Raw genomic sequence first — 18,331 nt, 5'->3', positions numbered from 1 at the left:
ACGGAAGAGCCACCGCTACTAGGAAAGCCCCCCTCCTAACTCTGGGGATAAAAGGCCGGGGACGGAGATGAATAGATGTGGCAGACAACTATTCGTCTTCTGGCCGGACGGATGTTGTTAGCCTGAGAGAGACACTTTTTGCCGGGGCTGCCGGCGCTCCTCACAAAAGGAATCATCGATTGGATTCAGCGGGTTTGTCTGGGTCAGAACACCGGTTTTAAACCAAGGTAAAAATAAAGGTGGGTTTTTTTTAATGGAGTCCACATAACACCTACCTCTTTCCTCTTTGTTGCTCTCCGTGTAGAGTTTGCTGAAGAAAGCTTCCGGGTAAAGGGCCATGGCTGCCCCCACACAGCTGATGGCCAAGGCTTTCACGCTCACCCTGACATCTTTATCCGGCACCAGAGCTAGAAGAGAGGAGGCTGGGTCAGCACAGCTAGTCCTCGACTTACACGAGTCCGTTTAGCGACCGCTCAAAGTTACAACGGCACGGGGGGGAAAAAAAGAGGACTGCTTTTCGCACAGAGGGCTTTAGAAGTATTTTATTCCTTTTAAACTCTTAATTGGCCTGGGTGGAAAGGTGTTATAACGGGTTCATTCTTTTCTCTGCGGGGAAACCCCACGCCCCCAATGTCTAGACTCACCCCCTTTCTCTCCGGTGAGCAGGAAGGAGGCCGAGAGGAGGCGAACGCAGTGGACTAAGGGCGCAGCACTTCCGTCATTATAGCCCCCGATGTCACCTTTCATTCTGGAGAGCTGTCGTCAGGAAAAAATAAATAAAATAAAAATCCAATTATATTTCAATTGCTATTCAAACACACCAGTCAACCAAAGAGGGTCGCTGTTAAGACGCAGGGCAAGATACTTATCAGAAATTGTGGGTCTCCCAACCCTGAAAATTTGGGAGTTGTGATTCAGAGCCTCTTTCCTCCCCGTAAGAGGGTCTCCCTTCTGCCCAACTGGGGGGCGCTGGAGAAACCCCAGGCCCTCGTGCCTCCTCCCCTCTCAGACTGACCTTAATTCCATGGTCAGCCAGTTCAGTTTCTTCCTTAGGCCCAAACTTCTCCATGCTGCTGTTGGAAGGCTCCCTCCTGTGGCTCACACTTTTTGCTAAATGGGATTGCTGAAGCTCTTTAAAATAATAAAAAAATAAATAATAACAACAATAATAAATGATGAGGATGATGTTATAACAACATAATAAATATAACACAAAAACATAATTAATATAACATAGTGTTGTGACTCAGCAGACATCTCCTGTGAGTCTTTTCGGGATGCAAGATTAACAATGCCGCTGGGGCTCAGTGGCGTCTTTTGGTGATAAAAGGACGGATGGTGCCACGCCCTGGTTGCAGGAGTCAACGTTCATTCATTCGTTCATCATTCATCGGTCATGGTTTGTTTGTGAGAGACACTTGGAGAAGTGATTTGCTTTCTGTAACCCTGATTCAAGGAGACGGAGAAGTGAATTGTTTTGTAAGAGTTTTGTTTGGTATTCTGTTATCTTCTTGTCAGAGACTTGATTTATGTTTATTTTTGGGCTCGCAGCCAGTCTGAGACGAGAACTGATAAAGTGAGTTCCTTTTACGTTTGTCTGCCTGTCGTCTGTTAACGAGCGGAGAAGGGGGGACAGAACAACATAATATATAACATACACGTTTTCTTTTTCCATGTAATAATTTTAACAGAATGGGTTATAATTCAATTAACGCGACAGCTAGTCCTCGACTTACGAGAGTTCGCTTAGCGACCGTTGAAAGTTCCACACTTACGACCGTTGCAGCATCCTCATAGTCGTGTGATCAAAATTCAGAGGCTTGGCCAATGATTCATATTTATGACAATTGCAATATCTCGGGGTCACATGACCCCCTCCTCTTTTAACGACGAGCCAAGTCAACGGGGAAAGCCAAATTCAAGGAACAACGGAGTGAATAACTTAACAACCGCAACGATTCGATTAACAACAGTGGCAAGGGAGGTTGTAAAATGGGACAAAACCTGCTTAGGAAATGCCTCACTGAACAACAGAAATCTAGGGCTCTGTCGGGGTCATAACTCAAGGACTATCTGTATTTGCTTCCACAAAGCGTCAACGTACCGAGGCACGAATGTCGGAACGGATCCAAAGCCTCGTCGTGTAGAACGTTGGCCGTTTCGTCTTCTTCCTCTTGCAACTGCCCAATTTGCATTCCGGAGTACTGGTTCTCACCGCCTTCTAGAATCTAAATTGTACAATTGAAATAAACTTTCAAAGCTAAAAAAGATGTGGAGACTCAGGAAAGAGTGCAGAGAAGAGCAACAAAGAGGATTAGGGGACTGGAGGCTAAAACATATGAAGAACGGTTGCAGGAACTGGGTAGGTCTAGTTTAATGAAAAGAAGGACCAGGGGAGACATGATAGCTGTCATGTCCCACCATAGCTCTGGGGATCAAAGGCAGGGGGCGGAGATGAATAAATGTGGCAGAGAAGAGGGGAGCATTGGAAATCTAAGGGCTGGTCCTTGGGACAGAAGAGCCACCGCTGCTAGCGAAGCCCCACCCTAGCTCTGGGGATAAAAGGCAGGGAACAGAGATGAATAGATGTGGCAGAGGAGAGGAGAGCAGTGGAAATCTATGGGCTGGTCCTTAGGACAGAAGAGCCACAGCTGCTAGCGAAGCCCCACCCTAGCTCTGGGGATAAAAGGCAGGGGGCGGAGATGAATAGATGTGGCAGAGGAGAGGAGAGCAGTGGAAATCTATGGGCTGGTCCTTAGGACAGAAAAGCCACCGCTGCTAGCAAAGCCCCACCCTAGCTCTGGGGATAAAAGGCAGAGGGCGGAGATGAATAGATGTGGCACACAACTATTTATCTCCCGGTCGGCCAGACTTGTTAGCCTGCGAGAGAAACATTTTTGCCAGGACTGCCCGCGTTCCTAATAAAGGAATCTTTTGAGTTCCCATCAAAGGGTTTGTCGTGTCTGGGGAGCTGGGTCAGAACACAACCCTTAGGAGCCCCTCTTTACCATTTCAGAGAAATCGGACGGGGTCACTGCCGAGTCCGGCCCTTCGGTGGTGGTCTGAGAGCTGTCGCTGATGGGCGAGGAGGTGCCGTCGTTCGCGTTGGACTGGATGGCGCTAAGCTGGCTGGAGCTCCTGCTCAGCATGTCGTCGTCCATATCGGCTTTTGGGGTCGCGCCCCCCGTCAACTCGCAAGCGGAGATCTCCGACTCGGATTGCAAGACGTGCTGGGAACGGGGTTGCTCCGTGATGATGTCGCAACCCGGAGGGTCGGAGGCCGAACTGGCTGCGGGCGAGACGCCCGGCGTGGAAGTTAATTCACTGTTCAGCTCACTTTTCACAGATCCTAAAGGGAGAAAGGAAGGGCGTGGAAGGTTCCAGAAAGCTGTAAAGCTACTGGATGGAATAAGATGGTCGTTTCAGCAATTATTGTGGGTGGTAAATGTCTGCAGAGATTCTCCTTCGTCCAGGAGGTCATGGTCGTCCCAAAGATGCTTTTTTTCTCAAGAGGCAACTGGACTTTCTGGTTTTTCTTTGAAAGCGTTTCACTTCTCATCCAAGAAGCTTCTTCAGCTCTGACTTCCATTCCCCACCATCTAGTCAGAGCTGAAGAAGCTTCTTGGATGAGAAGGGAAATGTCTTCAAAGAAAAATCAGAAAGTCCAGTTGCCTCTTGAGATAGGTATAATCAGATAGATTAGATATAGATGTAGATGTTATAGAGATAGAGATAGATATCTATCGATAGACATATATAGATATCAATAGATAGATGAAAGATAGATATTATATATAGATTATACAGAGATAAGAGATGATAGATATAAAGATATATACATACGCATAATTAGATAGATTAGATATAGATGTAGATGTTATAGAGCTAAAGATAGAGATAGATATCTATCAATTGATAGATGATAGACATATATAGATAGATATCAATAGACAAATAGAGAGAATCAAGAGATATTAATAGATATTATATATAGATACTTAGATGTATAGATGATACGGATATCTATCAAAAGATGATATATAGATATCAATAAAGATATAGATATAGATAATATATATATATATAGAGAGAGAGAGAGAGGGAGGGAGGGAGGGGGGGGAGGGAGGGAGGGAGGGAGGGAGGGAGGGAGGGAGGGAGAGAGAGAGAGAGAGAGAGAGAGAGAGAGAGAGAGAGAGAGAGAGAGAGAGAGAGAGAGAGAAATGAGAGAATGGCTAAACAGCTTTTCCATATGAAAGCATAGAATCCCAGGGAAGCCCGATGGTAGTTTTCTACAATTCTGCAAGATTCATGTTGCGTTGATCGATTCAAAAGATTTTATTATGTAATAAACGCAACCCTTTAAAAAAAAAATAAGGCAGTAAATTCATGAGATTCGCTGCTCACAAGAGCCGAGAAGCCAACCTACCTGCCCCAAAGCCCATCTGGCTGGTTTGAGACCTGGCTTCGGGATCGTCTTCTAAGGTTTCCTCTCCTGAAAGCACTTTGGCTGGCAAAGCAACGCAAGGCATTTTAAAACAAACAAATAAATAAACATTCCTGACAACTTATCCTGCGCTCTGTGCAACAATTTGATTTATCTTTTTGTGAAGTTGTTCCTTTTTTTTGGGGGGGGGGGTTATGCTGAAACGGGAGCAGACACCTACCTATTTAATAATTTAGTTTGAAACAATATGAGAAATTCAAATAAAAGGAAATACAATCTATTTCAGTGTTTCTCAACCTTGGCAACTTGAAGTCCTGTGGATTTCAACTCCCAGAATTCCCCAGCCAGCTATGCTGGCTGGGGGATTCTGGGAGTTGAAGTCCACAGGACTTCAAGTTGTCAAGGTTGAGAAACACTGATCTATTTAAAAGCAGGCTTTTTTTTAAAAAAAAAAAGGAAAACAAGTCACGTATTTTCTCGAAACAAAAGTATTATATTAAAAGGAGTATTCTAATCTTTCAGTCATTTAACCAGGTCAATTCATTAGGATTGATTCTGTGCCATCAAGTCACTCCTGATGATTGGCAACCCCATCGGTCGATATTTTTTTTCTCCAGGAGTTCATTATGATACCTTGTATAATTTTTAGCAACAGCAAAAAGCAAGGAACGGAACATAAGACTATTGATTCTTTTAAAGATCAGCAATAATAGATGGTGAAAGGGGAGAAAAAGAAACGAATGAAGGGAGCAAGAGCCAACAAAACGAAAGTTTTCCAAGTCGAAGCAATGAAAAAGCGGTAGAAAAATAGAAGACCGGATACTGATTTCATAGATATAATCACCTTTTTGTTTTCTGGAAAAAACAGGGCTGCAGGAAGAACCCCCTCCAGCTGCAAATTACAGAAAAAAATCAAGGAACAGATAAAACTAAATATTTTAAAAAAAAGAGGAATCATAACAATCTTTGAGAAATGCAGCAACAGTGAATTTGAGATTGGTCTTTCTTTTCAGGAATTGTTTTCGGCAACTATTTAGCAATAGCAATAGCAGTTAGACTTATATACCGCTTCATGGGGCTCTCAGCCCTCTCTAAGCGGTTTACAGAGTCAGCATATCGCCCCCAAAGTCTGGGTCCTCATTTTACCCACCTCGGAAGGATGGAAGATTGAGTCAACCTTGAGCCGGTGAGATTTGAACCGCTGAACTGCAGATAACAGTCAGCTGAAGTGGCCTGCAGTGCTGCACTCTAACCACTGCGCCACCTCGGCTCTTTTGGGAAATTAGTTGCTTGGTCTCCCGTCGAGCACAAATCAACATCCTTTTTTCCCAATAATCCAAAAGGGGGGGGGTGGGGGAGTCATTTTGTAAGATACCACCCGTTGGAGAAATAAAGACAGTCTTCAATTTATTCCAATTGGACTCAATTTTAGCATGCAGAGAAATAATAGCAATAGCAATAGCAGTAGACTTATATACCGCTTCATAGGGCTTTCAGCCCTCTCTAAGCGGTTTACAGAGTCAGCATATCGCCTCCCCCAGTCTGGGTCCTCATTTCACCCACCTCGGAAGGATGGAAGGCTGAGTCAACCTTGAGCCGGTGAGATTTGAACCGCTGAACTGCAGATAACAGTCAGCTGAAGTGGCCTGCAGTACTGCACCCTAACCACTGCGCCACCTCGGCTCTTTAGGAAACGTAAGAGCCCCCCCTCCCTCACCTCACCCTGAGCAGTAAAGGATTTGCGGTTACGGTACACAAACCAGTGGTGGATTCCTCCCGGTACGGTACGGGCGTACCGGTAGTAGCCAGGAGAAGCTGACAGCGTACCGGTATGGCGGCTAGATTGGCCCACCCGCCTTCTATACCTGTTTTTAAAGGCAACCGGCCAATTGTGCACAAGCGCACAGCGTGCGGGGCCTGCGGGAGCCCCAACAAGCAGCTGGCTGTCGCAGGGGCGGTGGATTGCGCATGCACGAACAGGACGCACGGCCCCGTGAGCAGCGTAGCGGCAGCGACTGTAAGAGCAACCCACCACTGATGTAAACGCCGGAAGAATTCACAAAGCCATTTTTCAATCTTTGGGTAACCAACGTGGAAGCGTTCTGCCGCCTGCTTTCCGTGGTGGGTCCCTTCTGTTGAAAGTGCATTTCCTAGGGTCTCCCCAGTTTCAACCTGTAGGAAACAGCGCTTACCTATCAGTTCCACAATGCTGTCGCTGCGGCCGCGGCCCTCGTCTTTGGCTGTGCCCGCTTGTGAAAGCCCCCCGCGCATGGTGAGGGCCAAGAGAAGGTTGGGGGGAGGCGTCCGGAGGAGCTGTTGCAACAATTCCAGGGATCCGGTCACGACGTTATGATCCCGGTGCTGAGTGTAGTGGAGACTCAGTTCGTACACCTGGAAGGGGGAGGAGCACAGGTGTGAGTCCCACTTTAGCACACCTCCATGACCAGCACTGGAAACTTTTCCCTGTATTTAAGGGGGGGGGAGAACCCCACCTGCAGCAGTACTGCAAGAGAATGAGCAATAGCAACAGCACTTAAGACTTATATACTGCTTAGTGCTTTGCAGCCTTCTCTAAGCGGTTTACAGATTTGCCCTCAACAATCTGGGTCCTCATTTGACCGACTTCGGAAGGAGGGAAGGCGGAGTCAACCTTGAGCTGGTCACAATCGAACTGCTGGCACTCAGCAGAATTAGCCTGCAATTCTGTATTCTAATAGGAAGGAAGGAAGGAAGGAAGGAAGGAAGGAAGGAAGGAAGGAAGGAAGGAAGGAAGGAAGGAAGGAAAAGGTAAATGAAAAGGAAGGAAGAAAGGAAAGAAATGAAAACAAAGGAAGGAAATGAAAAAGAAGGAAGGAAAAAAGGAAGGAAATGAAAAGGAAGGAAATGAAAAGGAAGGAAGGACTAGCAATAGCACTTAGACTTATAGACCACTTTGCAGTGTTTTCCAGCCCTCTCTGAGCAGTTTACAGAGTCAGCCTCTTGCCCCCAACAATCCTAATTTGACCCAGCTCGGAAGGAGGGAAGGCTGAGTCAATCTTGGGCCAGGATCGAACTGCTGGCAATCAACAGAATTAGCTTGCAATTCTGTATTCTAATAGGAAGGAAGGAAGGAAGGAAGGAAGGAAGGAAGGAAGGAAGGAAGGAAGGAAGGAAGGAAGGAAGGAAGGAAGGAAGGAAGGAAGGAAGGACTGACTAGCAATAGCACTTAGATGGCTTCACAGTGCTTTCCAGCCCTCTTTGAGCAGTTTACAGAGTCAGCCTCTTGCCCCCAACAATCCTAATTTGACCCAGCTCGGAAGGAGGGAAGGCTGAGTCAATCTTAGGCCAGGATTGAACTGCTGGCAATCAACAGAATTAGCTTGCAATTCTGTATTCTAATAGGAAGGAAGGAAGGAAGGAAAAAAGGAAGGAAGGAAGGAAGGAAGGAAGGAAGGAAGGACTAGCAATAGCACTTAGATGGCTTCACAGTGCTTTCCAGCCCTCTCTGAGCAGTTTAGAGTCAGCCTCTTGCCCCCAACGACGACTGAGTCTAACCACTTGAGCCACGGGGGCTGTTGAGCGAACGGATACCTGTATGAGTTGGTCCAAGGAAGGCGAAATCTCGGTTTCTTTCTGGATCACCCCAAAGCTGCCCTTCAGGCTGGTGTCCTTCACCTGCTGCTGCAGCAACGGGATCAGGTACCTCAAGGTGAGCAACACCCCGAGGATCAAGACACTGGGGTGTTCTTCTTCCTTGGGACACAACAGCCCTGCGAAGACGATTGGAACAGCTGAAAAAACAACCCCGCTCTGCCAGCCACTCGCAAGGCCCCCTAACACCCTCCCCCCCCTCCAGGATCCAGGGGACTCCCTTGCCAGTCCTCAGGTACCCCACTTTTCGACACCAGGTATCTATAAGCATGTCCTGTGAACAGAACTGCAGCCCACAGAGGTCCTTTAGAGCAGGGGTCTCCAACCGTGGCAACTTTTAAGACTGGTGGACTTCGACTCCCAATCTGTTCCGGCAGTTCTCCCTCCTCCTGCCCATGGCAACTCAAGAGCAGACCAAAAATGCTTTGTGAGTTGACATTACCATTGCCTCTTTCCTCGGGCTGAGAGTTAGTGGCAGGATCACGGTCACCCAATGGGGTTGGTGCCTCAAGCAGGACTAGAACTCACAGTCTCCCTGTTTCTAGCCAGGTGTCTTAACAGACACACCAAGCTGGCTCTCAGGCTATAGATGTTAAGACGTTAAAGTTTAGCTGAAGGATCAGTAGAACAATTTCCCTTACTGTAAAAATCAGTGTTCCACACAAAGGATGTTTTGACGTCTTCTAATGTTAATAATTGACATATTCAAATTAAAGCGACACAAAAGTCAACTTTCTGTGTTTGAAGCCTCCAATATGTACGTGGTTTTCATTGTTTTTTAGCCTTTGCTCCCTTTTTTCAGAGTTATTATCTGTCAACCTCATAAAAGAGTCCAGAAAGCCAGTTTTATGGCAGGCATTTCCTTAGAAATATATCTTTATGCAAAGAATGAGGGATATAGGAGGGAAGAGGGGGGCGGGGGAGAGAGTGAGCGAGACAGAGACAGAGAAAAAGAGAGAGACAGATAGAAAGAGACAGAGACAGAGAAAAAGAGAGAGACAGATAGAAAGAGAGAGAGAGAGAGAGAGAGAGAGAGAGAGGGAAAGAGAGCAATGATGTTCCAGCAAAACTGAAGTAGGATGATAAATTACTCACCTAGCAATACTTGAAGCAACCGAGTGTAAAAATATTGTGTCCTTCGTGAATGCTGACAGATGCTCACCGTGGCTGCGGCGGCCGTGCGACGGATGGTTGGAGAACTGGAGTTAAGATTACCTATGAAAGCTTTCAATAAAACCTAAAGTGAAAAGAAAATCAACAAAGTGTTTCTGTGCCATCTCAGTTCTCCTTTCGCAAAGTCCGGCTAAGGGTAGGCAGACGCGCTCGCTCGAAAGGATACGAAATCAAGGTGACAAATAAATCCATCTTCCAGCCAGTGCAGACTGGCAACTACCCGGAGGAGAGCCTTCTCGGTGGCTGGTCCGACCCTCTGGAACGAACTCCCCGTGGAGATTCAGACCCTCACCACCCTTCAGGCCTTCCGTGCCGCTTTAAAGATCTGGCTGTCCCGGGTTAAGACTCTAACCCCACCCGAATTGTGTGACTGTTGTGCTTTTTTTAAAATATGTTGTATTGTTTCCATGTTGGAATATTGTTTGTCTTCCCCCCCCCCCTTTTTGAACTGTGAGCCGCCCTGAGTCCCCCCAGGGAAAAGGGCGGCATACAAATAAAGGGAAAACTAAAACTAAACTAACTAAACTAAATAAATCAGCAAAACCGTGAGTGCTACTCTAACGTTTGAAAAAAACTCAAAGAAGGCTCCTTATCATTTCCAGTAGGAAGAAGAATAATCTGTCCTCGGCCCTGGACAGCCTCTGTAACTCATTGAGGAAGACATTCAGGGGTGGGATTCAGCCGGTTCGGATCGGTTCGCCTGTGCCAGTAGCGGAAATCGTGGATGGGCGCCTACCCACCTCGGTTCTATGCCGTCCTATTTAGGCATGTTTTTGAGGCCAGAAGGAGTGCGCAAGAGGTTCAAGGTTCATTTTATTTATATGCCGCCCTATTCCCAGCGGGACTCAGGGCGGAACACAAACCCAAAGGAGGGGAAGGGAAACACAAGAACTCCAAAATCTGATCCTAATTCCAAAACTTCGGCCCTGGGCGGATCTTTTCATGGAACTAAATCAGCCGAGTCGCTTTTGAACTTGTTCGTGGGCAGTGCCCCATGGACCGGCTCATCCAAAGCGGTAACCCTCTCTTCCAACACTCAGCAGGCGTGGCGGTAACGCTTAAAAATAATTTCATACCTTGATGTCGCTGTCGTTTGCGAAGTTGCCAAAAGCCGCCATGATTTTGGGCATCGCCGCAGCCAAGGTCTCTTGCACGGATTCTTCGGGCCGCCGGCTGACCCGCGTTAAGCAGGGCAGGAGGTTCACAAAGTACGGCCTGCACCAACAGACGGCAAAAAAAAAAAAGATCACTCAAAGGGACGGGATACTCCTTTTCGTGAGTTGGTAGGTAAAGGTTCCCTTCGCACCTATGTGCTAGTCGTTCCCGACTCTAGGGGGCGGTGCTCATCCCTGTTTCAAAGCCAAAGAGCCAGCGCTGTCCGAAGACATCTCCGTGGTCATGTGGCCAGTGTGACTCAATGCCTGAAGGCGCACGGAACACTGTTCCCTTCCCACCAAAGGTGGCTCCTATTTTTCTACTTGCATTTTTTTTACATGCTTTTGAACTGCTAGGTTGGCAGAAGCTGGGACAAGTCACGGGAGCTCACTCCGTTACACGGCGCTAGGGATTCGAACCACTGAACCACTGCTCATCTTTCTGATCAACAAGCTCAACGTCTTAGCCACTGAGCCAACATGTCCCCTTCGTGACTTGGTACATGGCACGAAAGAGGCCAGCAAGGTGATCATTTGGGGGGGGGGAAAGGGGCGCACGGAGAAAACGCAAACAGGAAAGGGTGCCTTGCCTCCAAACCTAACTTAACAGAACAGAATCACAGAGTTGGAAGGGACCTTGGAGGTCTTCTAGTCCAACCCCCTGCTTAGGTAGAAAATCCTGTATCATTTTAGACAAATGGTAGTCCAATCTCTTCTTTAAAAACCTCCAGTGTTGGGGCATTCAGAACTTCTGGAGGCAAGTTGTTCCACTGATTAATTGTCCTCACTATCTGGAAATTCCTCCTCAGTTGTAAGTTGCTTCTCTCCTTGATTAGTTTCCACCCATTGCTTCTTGTTCTACACTCAGGTGCCTTGGAGAATAGCTTGACTCCCTCTTCTTTGGAGCAGCCTCTGAGATATTGGAACACTGCTATCATGTCTCTCCTAGTCCTTCTTTTCATTAAACTAGAGACATCCCCAGTTCCTGCAACCGTTCTTCATATGTTTGAGCCTCCAGCTCCACTAAGACCATTAAAGGGACTAGCAAAGAGATTGTCTCCTAGGGCAAAATACGAGCATCAAAGGCCAGGGAAGTTGTGCCACGGCACGCAACAGCTGGCTAGGCAGATGGGAGGCCGGCCAGCCAGGTCACAGTCCAACTCCAGGAAGACACAGCTTAACACCCAAACAACAGGGCCCCACAATCCCCAGCCTGCTTCTTGCTGCTCAAGGAGACCATCCCACCTGCATTTCTGAGGTCTGACAAGGTGTGCAAGTTCAGCAAATCTCCACAGAGCAGCCCGCAGACTCCGGGAAGCACCGTTCTGCAAAACACAAATGGAGAAAAGAGAACTCACCCGTCACGTACAAGGCAACCAAGCACGCTTCGGACTTTTACAGAATTCCTATGCACAAGATAAATCTATTCTCGTGGTTTTTTGCTGGAAATGGAAGTAACAATGCAGCCGGTTTTCAAAAACTCAAATACCGTATTTTTCGGACTATAAGATGCGCCTTTATGTATACACTGAATATAGCATTTTTTGGCCTCCAGAAACCCCGCCCCTTTCACCAAAAGTGACGGGCAGAGGGCCGTTTTTTTGCTCGTTTCTGTTCCCCCCAGCCCCCAGGAGCATTCTACAAGTCTCCTAAAGGCTATGCATGCCCTTTTGGGGGCAAAAAATGGGCTGTTTTTTGCTCATTTTTGCCCCCCGTCCCCTGGAGCACTTTGCAGGCTTTTCAATATCTCTGCATGCCCCGTTTTTCACAAAAAACGAGGCGTTGCAGACGGTTTGGGGGAGGAGGGTGCAGAGTGCAAAAACTTTTTTTTAAATTTGCCTCTCCAAAAATACTTCTTGAAAACTCTCATATACATCAAGAGTTCTCCAAGCATGATTAAGGACCCCTCGTCGAGATCCTTTTAGGGGATTCTGTGGCATCAAATGATTTTTTTAAAAAATATATCTCAATTTTGATATTTAATGCAGCAAATATTGATGGATACAACCAGCAGCCGGTATTCAGCCGGTTTGGACTGGTTCGCCCTAACCGGTAGTGGAAATCGCGGGTGGGCCTAGCTACCCACCCTGACTCTATGGCCGTCCTATATAGGTACGTTTTCGAGGCCAGGCGCAGGGGCGGAAGGCACATGCGCAAACAAAGTGCATGCGCAGAAGGCACATGCATGCCCACACGCGCAGCAAACCAGGGGTAACAAAATGTGCAACCCACCACTGGATCCAACCAGAGATGGTATTCAGCCGGTTCTCTACGGTTTGGGCAAACACGTAGCGGTGGCTGCGGGAGGCTCTGCCCACCTGCCCCAACATAATGCGCGAGCTCACATTTGCGAACGTAAGGGAAATTAAGTGAATCCCATCTCTGGAGACAACCCACCTAAAGGTCCTTGGGGCTGTGAGTCTTTTTAAAGAATGTAAATGTTTCAAAACTGCCAATCTAAGACAGCATTTCTCAACTTTTGTCACTTTCAAGAGGTACGGAGTTCAACTCCCAGGATTCCGCAACCAATCTACCAGCCTTCGCCTTGCAGCCATCCCATCAGCCCTCCAAATTCTCTCCCCTCCAATGTTTTGTTGCTCACGGCTTCACCTGGCAACGAATTGTTGCCATCCCAAATTCCTGTGGAAAACTCTTTGGAACGAGCTCCCCGTGGAGGATTCGGACCCTCACCACCCTCCAGGCCTTCCGCAAAGCCCTTAAAACCTGACTGTTCCGACAGGCCTGGGGCTAATGAGTTTTTTGTCCCCCCTCGAATGGTATGGTTGTTGAGTGTTTTAAATTGTGGTATTGTTTTGTTTGTGTTCTTTTTTCTTATTTGTACCCCCGCCCCCTTGACTTGGTTGTGAGCCGCCCTGAGTCCCCTCCGGGGAATAGGGCGGCATAGAAATATAATAAACTCAAACTTATTACATAGGAACAAATCCACAACTATGTATCAAAAGAACTCACTTTTTTAATCTCTTTGTAGAGTTCCAATTGTAACCTGGGAAGACTAGAATCCATCAAGGCCTAGAATGGGATCAAATGTACATATTAACAATGTGTGCTTTATTCCAACACTATGTACTAAAGTAGCAGATTTATTTATTGCAGTTATTTTTTTAGCCCCTGAATAGCAAAGCATAGAGAGGGCTCCAATCAATAGTGTTTATCTCTACTGTTTATTCAACAGCAATAATAAATTACTGCAAAGGACCGAGAGAATGTTTATGGCACGGGTATGTGTCTTGGCAACTTCAGATTTGTGGACTTCAATTCCCAGAATTCCTCAGCCAGCCATGACCTATTACAGGTGTCAGCAACTTGTGGCTCTGGAGCCGCATGTGGCTCTTTCATTCCTCTGCTGCGGCTCCGTCACTGGTCGACTCCACAATTGATAGGGCTTTTGGTTAGGATAGGTAGAGGAAAAAGGATGCTGCGCTAGGAGGAGACTCTACGGTGGGAGGACCGGACTTCCAGTTGGCTTCAGAATTGAACGGGGGAGGCTTCCGGTTAGGACCTTTGTGGCTCTTTTGAGTGTTTAAGACTGCCGACCCCTGACCTCTTAGCATACCACAACTTCCGGTAGACTTCCAAGAATCTAAACTCTAGTAGTTCTGAACACAACTGCATATTAAAATATGTGAGACGTAGCTCCAAACTTCCACGCCTGGGAATTACAGGGAGTCCCACTTTACAATAGTTCATTTAGTGACTTCAAAGTTACACCAGTTTTTTCAGCCGTCAAAGGACTGTTTTTCTGAATTCAATCTGTATTGCTAGGTCATAAGATCCATCAAAAGAATAACTACTTTCAGTTAACCCAGGGAAGTTTTTTCAGCCCTCCAAGCTCTGCTTTTCTGAATTGAGTCCGTATTTCTAGATCATAAAAACAAACAAACCGCTTACTTTTATCACTTTATTGAGACATTCATCGGAGACCATCCTGACGTCAGACTCGGCATCATCGCTACAGAGGAGGAAGAGTTCCATGGCGATCCCCAACAGCTTTGGGAATTCGGGAGAATTTCTGAAATGAAGACGTCACGAGTGACAACCTCACCTCACATGATGGGAAATAGATTTCCACTGCTCTCCTCTCCTCTGCCACATCTATTCATCCCCTGCCTTTTATCCCCAGAGCTAGAGTGGGGCTTCGCTAGCAGCGGTGGCTCTTCTGTCCCAAGGACTGGCCTATAGATTTCCACTGCTCTCCTCTCCTATCTGCACATCAGACACTGGACCCAGCTGTTCCTCCTCTTCCTCATCACCCTCTCCAGACCTGGGGGCTGTTGACTCTCCATCTGAGGGCTGCTGGCCAGCCCAGGCTCTGTCTCTCTCTCTCTCTCTCTCTGCCAGCTCCATTCCCTCTTGCCCCTTGGAGCTCTCAGGTTGCCTTAATGCCGACCCTGACTCCCACGTGTCCTCATTTGATTCAGCTGCTTGGGGGGAGGGCACTAAACGATCACCATGACGAACCGTTGTAAGTCGAGGGCTACCTGTAGCGGATCATTTTTAAGTGCTGTTTTCAGGACCAGAATTCAGAAAAGGCTTAATTACCTTAAACTCTGAGCCACGATGTTTTCACATATGGTTAGGCAATGATTGACCCGATCTTTCTTGGACGTGGACAGTTCCTTCTTTCTAAAATGAAGACACAACCATTAAATTAGGCCCACATTATCACATTCTTGTTTTCTAACCACTGCCAGCCTGCTTTTGGCAACTGTCCGGAGAAGGGAGGGTTGGAATCGCTCCAGCTTGCTCAGAAAATGAAAAAACAGTCGTTGGTGCCCTAAAGCGCATCACCATGGCCAGATCAGGGCTGTCGATGGGCAAACGTTGCCCATATAAATCAATATGGGACCTTATGAAAATTTGAAATAACCAAGAGTTTAATCCTTTCTTCAAATATAAATATAAATATGTGTGTGTCCGTGTGCGTGTGCGTGTGTATGTATAAAAGGCAAATACCACTCACTCATCATGAAATCTCCAGAACCGTAAAGCCTACAAACCTGAAATTTGGCATGCATGTTCCTCTGAGGCTTCTAGGTGCTCGCTAAGGAAGGACTTTTCTAAATGATCCTCAGATTATCAGTATTTCTTATACAGTAATTAACATGCTCTGATGCTAAGGAGTTAGACATTCTACTCCCCCTCCCCACTTTAAAAGAACTCTGTGCCAACTGCCAGTTGCCTTAATTAACACGCTCTGACGCTAAGGAGTTAAGACATTCTACTCCCCCTCCCCACTTTAAAAGAACTCTGTTCCAACTGCCAATTGCCTTATATTAACACACTCTGATGCTAAGGAGTTAAGACATTCTACTCCCCCTCCCCACTTTAAAAGAACTCTGTGCCAACTGCCAATTGTCTTATATTAACACGCTCTGATGCTAAGGAGTTAGACATTCTACTCCCCCTCCCCACTTTAAAAGAACTCTGTGCCAACTGCCAATTGCCTCACATTCCGTTACCTCAGTTCAAACTGGCAGACGTTCCACTCCTTCACTCAGGAGGCGTCTGGGGCTCCTTACAGTACAAAACATCACCACAATGTCTACACCTTCCATTTATGGAACTGCTTCCGGATTCAAGGCAGCAAGAGAGATATTCCCTTGCATGTTTCAATCACCACCACTGAGCCAACCGACTGGGAACCAAATTTCTCCTGCATGGCCCGATCACATAGTTTCGTCGCGAAGCACGGGGTCTCCAGCTAGTAGTTGCATAAAATTGAATTTAGCTGAGATAACCCTACATTGACCAAGAGCTGTGGCTTTTCGATTAAAGGGGAATCATTTTTGCTGGCTAGCCACTTTTGTCAATAACCGTCCCTCATCCAGCATCTTAGGCAGAAGCATCGCCTGAACTAGCCACGATTCAGATCCACACATTCCACTGATCCAAGACAGCTTGTTACAGCTGAAAGCTCTCCCAGGGTTCTCCCTGACATTCGGGAATTCCTGGCCTGAATGAAATTCCAGTCCTTGTTATTTCTCTAACCATGGATGTCTTTGAGGTCCAGGATTAGTTATCGCGTTCGCTTGTTACGGCCGTTGGGGTGGCAAGAGAGATTTTATCCACCACGGCTGATGAAGGACCATCAGGTCAAGTGGCCTTCCATAGTTCTCCAGAACTCCATCCAGGAGGCAGCCGAACCTACTCGGCTGATCCTTAAAAGAAAGGCAACCTCGATGTCAGCTTCTGCTTTGCTGCTGCTTCAGCTGCCATGAAACGGGAAGGGGGGGGGCGTGTATGTGGGAGGGTTTTAATTGATGTGCTGGAGGACTGCTGGAGGAATGTTCTAGGATGTACCAGTCGTTGGGATTGCGCATGCCTACGTGTTTCCCGCCTGCATCAACGGCCTTCACATTCCATCTTGGCCTGTCTTTTTGAAGTTATCTCACACCTGACATTTGAAGGACTTATGATTGGACTGGAGCTTTGATCCTAAGGGGGGGGAACGGGCTTTGCTATATATCAATTGCTTTCGCGCCATATTATTCAGATTTTGCTTCACTGCTGCTCGCTTACCATTTGTAATTAGTAAAAGTACTTTGGATTTCCAACCCATGGAGTCTCTTGGTTTTCTTTCCTAATTATGGAATGGAGTGGGGCGTGACAAGAAGCAAAATCTGAAAATATCCCTTTCCAGGAGATTTTACGTCTACCGAGAAGGGAAATAATGTCTTCTCCGACCAGAGAGGAGGAAGGCGCCGTTGGAGGGACGGATTCCAGTGAACTGGGACCTCCCGACCTTTCTTTACACCAGCCCAGCCCCTCTGACCGACCTTTGCACGAAGATTTATTTCAACTGCAAATTTCCAGTCAGCCTGAACCTTCCCCCCTACCCCGTTGGTCAACTTCAGTGGGGCAAAGAGAAATAGAGACAAGCTGGAATGCTGGACTCACCCAAAGACCACCTCAACAAACTTCGCTGGAGCCAGGGGCCGTGAGAAAACCTCAGGCGGGTGAGTTCCATGAATATTGGAGCCAAAGAGGCGATGAAGCAGAATGGGGAAATTATCAGCACCAGGGCCCCGTGAGAAGACCCCAGCGGAGTGAGTTACCTGATTATTGGAGTCAAACATTTTTGGAGGACAGGAGGGGGGAGGAGGAAAGAGACTGGAGAAATTGGCAACGTTACCCACGCCAGGATTCTGTTCGTTTGCAATTGCCCAAACATCTCAACCGGGTCCATCCGGTGTTCCATATCAACCTCATCAAACCAGTTCGAGTCTCCGACCTACGGCCCGCAGATGACCCTCCACCTGCTCCGTTACTTATTGATGGCGACCGTCATTTTGAAGTCCGGGACATTCTGGATTCCCGTCGCTACCGTAATCGCATCCAATACCTTGTGGCTTGGAAACATTTTCCCCCCTCCCACACGGAATGGGTTGATAAGTCCCACGTTCGTGCCCCCCGCTTACTGCGGAAATTTTATGCTTCTTATCCCGACAAGCCTTGACTTTTCTCCTTTCCCTCTCTTGTTTGTTTGTTATTTGTCTGTCTTGTTTGTTTGTTTTTTTTCCAGGCCTGACAGCCTTTTTTTTCCGGGGGACGGCCGGATGTCAGCTTCTGCTTTGCTGCTGCTTCAGCTGCCATGAAACGGGAAGGGGGGGGGCGTGTATGTGGGAGGGTTTTAATTGATGTGCTGGAGGACTGCTGGAGGAATGTTCTAGGATGTACCAGTCGTTGGGATTGCGCATGCCTACGTGTTTCCCGCCTGCATCAACGGCCTTCACATTCCATCTTGGCCTGTCTTTTTGAAGTTATCTCACACCTGACATTTGAAGGACTTATGATTGGACTGGAGCTTTGATCCTAAGGGGGGGGAACGGGCTTTGCTATATATCAATTGCTTTCGCGCCATATTATTCAGATTTTGCTTCACTGCTGCTCGCTTACCATTTGTAATTAG

At 47.2% G+C, this 18,331-nt stretch overlaps 1 protein-coding gene across 3 annotated transcripts in view; it reads right to left on the bottom strand.

Annotated features, from left to right (window-relative positions):
- HTT (huntingtin) overlaps positions 1–18,331 on the bottom strand; it is a 94,555-nt gene that overhangs the window by 75,075 nt on the left and 1,149 nt on the right. Inside the window, exons 2-16 of one of the 3 annotated variants that reach the window (XM_087724874.1) lie at positions 14,962–15,045; positions 14,311–14,431; positions 13,372–13,431; positions 11,647–11,726; positions 10,324–10,462; positions 9,170–9,311; positions 8,015–8,193; positions 6,637–6,835; positions 5,289–5,336; positions 4,427–4,507; positions 3,009–3,349; positions 2,105–2,228; positions 1,016–1,131; positions 645–756; positions 276–407 (exon numbers count right to left, since the gene is read on the bottom strand). In XM_087724874.1, coding sequence (XP_087581000.1) covers positions 276–407; positions 645–756; positions 1,016–1,131; positions 2,105–2,228; positions 3,009–3,349; positions 4,427–4,507; positions 5,289–5,336; positions 6,637–6,835; positions 8,015–8,193; positions 9,170–9,311; positions 10,324–10,462; positions 11,647–11,726; positions 13,372–13,431; positions 14,311–14,431; positions 14,962–15,045 — 1,958 coding nt within the window. The remainder of the gene's footprint in view (positions 1–275; positions 408–644; positions 757–1,015; positions 1,132–2,104; positions 2,229–3,008; positions 3,350–4,426; positions 4,508–5,288; positions 5,337–6,636; positions 6,836–8,014; positions 8,194–9,169; positions 9,312–10,323; positions 10,463–11,646; positions 11,727–13,371; positions 13,432–14,310; positions 14,432–14,961; positions 15,046–18,331) is intronic. The other 2 variants (XM_087724875.1, XM_087724876.1) reach the window with 2 other exon arrangements.

The sequence above is a fragment of the Thamnophis sirtalis genome, unplaced genomic scaffold (assembly GCF_051295495.1).
Source record: "Thamnophis sirtalis isolate CommonGarterSnake01/CBP01778 unplaced genomic scaffold, rThaSir2_p1.2 scaffold_10, whole genome shotgun sequence".
NCBI classification, from domain to species: Eukaryota; Metazoa; Chordata; class Lepidosauria; order Squamata; family Natricidae; genus Thamnophis; species Thamnophis sirtalis.
This window is presented reverse-complemented; position numbering and strand designations above follow the sequence as displayed.